Below are 3585 nucleotides of genomic sequence, written 5' to 3' on the forward strand. Positions count from 1 at the left end.
CCATTTAAGTAATTTGATTAAGGCAGCAAGCAATTGATGAACTGATGATGCTTTGTTAAGTAACATAATGGAGTTCCTCCGTTTATAACAAACTAATGGGGAGAAAAGTGGACCACCCCACAAAATATAATTAAAGCACCTAAATATTACAACAAGCGTAATCCCAATAAGCGTGGCATCAACAAGCACGATATCAACAAGCACGACCTCGGCAGGCACGACCTCGGCAAGCATGACCTCGGCAGGAACAACCTCGGCATGCATGGTCTCGGCTAAGCAAAGCCCGATTAACCTCGGGCGGACCCCGACTCCACCAACAATCAAGCCGGTCCGCCTAAAAAAAGGACCATCAAATCCTCCATATCCGGGATCAAATTCCGCAATCTCCGCCACAACGGCTGTCAATATTTGAATCCACGCAATCTCAACCGATCGCCAGCTAGCCCGAAATCTCGAGCCATCAAAGGTAACTCATTTAAACCCATATTTACACAATCACGCTCAATTGTGTGTAACCGCTACACCTCCTCCTATAAAAAGGGGGGAACTTTAGGAAGATCATCTTCTCTCCGGGCCAGAAAATACCTCTCCATTATCTCCTTTATCTCCGAATCCCTCTCTGACTTAAACATCGGAGGGCCTTCGCCGGAACCTCCGGCCAAAGGCTTTTTGCAGGTCTGCCGGAGACAGCTGTCCGCCACTGCACTGCAGTAGAAGCTCCTCCTCCTCGGCTCGCGGTCACCTCTGGGTCTATTTTCCAGCAACAGTTGGCGCTAGAGGAAGGGCCCGAGTCGTGATCATGAGACTAAGGAGCAGAGGGGCTTCTAAGGCCTCCAAGCATCGCGCACCAAGCCCCGAACGCTCGATCCAGAATCCACCACCAAGGCCTCCGGCAGATCAAGTTCCGCAAATCAAACCTGAATAGTTCGATGTGCTAGTGTAGCAAGTCCAAGCGCTAGTTACTGCAATCCAAAGTCTACCACAAGTGGGGGGGCCCTCTTGTGCCGCCTCCACGAGTTCACATCTGATCGGCGCTCCCTCCAGATGGGCCTGTGTCCCTAGGCCGTGATCCTCATGGTTTTTCAAGGATCAATAATGGAAAAAGGCGCTGTCACCAGGGTTCTTCCGGGCATCCCCCGGGGGGAGCCGCCGAAGAGTCGCCAGGATAGGAGGGCACAACCTTCTGAAGCTGGATCGATCCCGGATCAGTCAGTACCGGGACGGACCACCACGGCAACTTTCCAAGGTGGAGAACTCGACAAGAAGGTCGAAGAGCTCGAACGGCAAATCGAGGCGCTCCGGGATCAAAGAGTAAGGCGTGAGGGCAACCCTGATTTTACCACCAAGTCATCTTTCGCCTGCTTGATCGAGGACGAGCCAATCCCACTGAGATTCAAAATGCCCCAGATAGAACCATACAACAGGGCAACCAATCCACTGGATCATCTAGAGAGTTACAGAGCCCTCATGGCACTGTAAGGATCCTCGGAGGCTCTACTATGCAAGGCCTTCCCCACAACCCTCCAAGAAACGGCCTGACTTTGGTTCTCCGAGCTAAAGCCAAGCACCGTGTTCTCTTTTGAGCAGCTCGGCGGGCAATTTGTAGCCAATTTTGCCGCCAGCCAGCGCCAGCGGCGAATATTAGATTCTTTTCTCGACATCAAGCAAAAGGAAGAAGAATTCTTGAAAGACTACATCAATCGCTTCATCGCCACTACTTAGGAGGTCCGCGAGCTCAATCAATCAATCGTCATGTCGGTATTAAAGACGGAAGCTCGGTCCTATAAGTTTCTCTTCTCTATTGAGAAGAATTTTTTTACCGACTTTACAGATATGCTGGCCCAAGGTCGAAAATACGCAAAGGCTGAAGAGGCCATGGCTGCTCGGCGAGACGCTGCTGAACGACCCTCAAAGGGCCAGAAGAGGCATCCCGAGGAACGCAGCCGCCCAAGAAATCGCTCACCTCGTCGCGAGAAGAACTTGCCTCGATTGAGGAGCCCGTCTCGTCCGAGGCTGCGGCCCTGACCAAGATCACCGCCTCGGTAGAGAACACCACCAGGAAGGTACAGGACTATACTTTCTCCACCACTACTCGGTCCAAGATTCTCATAGAGATAGAAGGTCGAGGCTATCTCTGAACTCCACCACTAATGCGAGGGTCGGAAGCTCGGCAACACTTTAGGAGGTACTACCACTTCCATCGAGATCACGACCACGACATAGAGGAGTGCTTCCAACTCCGAGACGAGATTAAAGCGCTTATCCATCGTGGGATACTCAACCGGTTCGTACAGAACTGGCATGATGAAGGAGCACCAGTGGAGAACGCCGCGCCACCTGAAGATCAAAACAATAGCAGACCCATTGCCGGCACCATCAACGCCATAGAAGGAGGCCCTGCCGAAGAAAGCTCGACTAAAGAACCTGCTAGGAAAGAAGCCCTCCTGAAGCATCAACGCACAACAGAAGCCATCTCGTTCTCGGATGAAGATTTAAAAGGAGTCGAAACTCCTCATGATGATGTTGTGGTCATCTCCCTTATCATGAATAAGTTTGTTGTAAAACGTGTTCTGGTTGATAATCGAAGCTCTGCAAACGTATTATTCTACGATACTTTTCAAAAAATAGGAATGACTGAGGACCAGCTTCGGAGAATGAATGTTCTAGTGGTCGGATTCACTGAAAATTTAGTCCCAGTCAAAGGAGTAGTCAGCCTACCTATCACGGTCGAGCTCGCCCCTAGAGAGAGTACCGTGAAGATGGACATCCTAGTGGTCCGTATGGCCTCGGTCTACAATGTTATTCTCAGCCGACCTGGGTTCAACGCCTTCTGGGCCATAGTCTCAATCTACCACCTGCTCATGCGGTTCCCCACCAAACGAGGGGTTGGCGAAGTTCAAGGGGACCAAGCAATGCTATGTGGCGACCCTCAAAGCAAAACAACCGGCTGAAACGTCAGCCCAAGTCCCACCCTTGGCACTACCTATCAAGACCCTGGAAGTGCAGGACGAGCCCAAGAAGCAACGAGCAGAGCCCGGGGAGCTCCTACTTCAAATCTCCTTAAGAGAGGACTGCCCGAATCAGACTGTACAAATCGGTTCCAGCCTAAGCCCTCGTGAACGAGACCGCATGATCGAATTTCTCCAAGCCAACACCGACGTTTTCGCCTGGTTGCCCACTGATATGCCAGGGATAGATCCTAAAGTTATGGTTCACCGACTCCAGGTGAACCCAACTTACAAGCTCGTCAGGCAGAAAAAATGGAGCTTCGCACCAAAACGATAGCAAGCGGCGACCGAGGAGGTGGACAAACTCCTCAATGCTAGCTTTATCAGAGAGGTCACCTACCCGGACTAGCTCACCAACGTAATCTTCGTGAAGAAAGCTAACGAAAAATGGCGCATATGTGTGGACTACATCGACCTGAACAAGGCATGCTCGAAAGACAGCTTTCCACTCCCCAGGATCGACCAGCTCGTTGATTCTACCTCGGGACACCAACTGCTGACCTTCATGGATGCCTTCTTGAGGTACAATCAGATCCGAATTGCGCCCAAAGATGAGGAAAATACAGCCTTTGTCACT

At 51.2% G+C, this 3585-nt stretch overlaps 1 protein-coding gene across 1 annotated transcript; it reads left to right on the forward strand.

The window, feature by feature from the left end:
- Nucleotides 1-2150: 2150 nt before the first annotated feature.
- On the forward strand, nucleotides 2151-2951 carry LOC120109988 (uncharacterized). Its single transcript, XM_039123939.1, has one exon. It carries the CDS (start codon nucleotides 2151-2153, stop codon nucleotides 2949-2951), a length of 801 nt encoding a protein of 266 aa, XP_038979867.1.
- The last annotated feature ends 634 nt before the right edge of the window (nucleotides 2952-3585 follow it).

Source organism: Phoenix dactylifera, chromosome 3 (assembly GCF_051530095.1).
Source record: "Phoenix dactylifera cultivar Ajwa chromosome 3, Ajwa_hap1_PhDact_Kaust_v1.1, whole genome shotgun sequence".
Lineage (NCBI taxonomy): Eukaryota > Viridiplantae > Streptophyta > Magnoliopsida > Arecales > Arecaceae > Phoenix > Phoenix dactylifera.

Excerpts from the sequence above, each read along its gene's own strand:
- LOC120109988 (XM_039123939.1), top strand. The coding sequence starts at position 2,151 with ATGCGAGGGTCGGAAGCTCGGCAACACTTTAGGAGGTACTACCACTTC.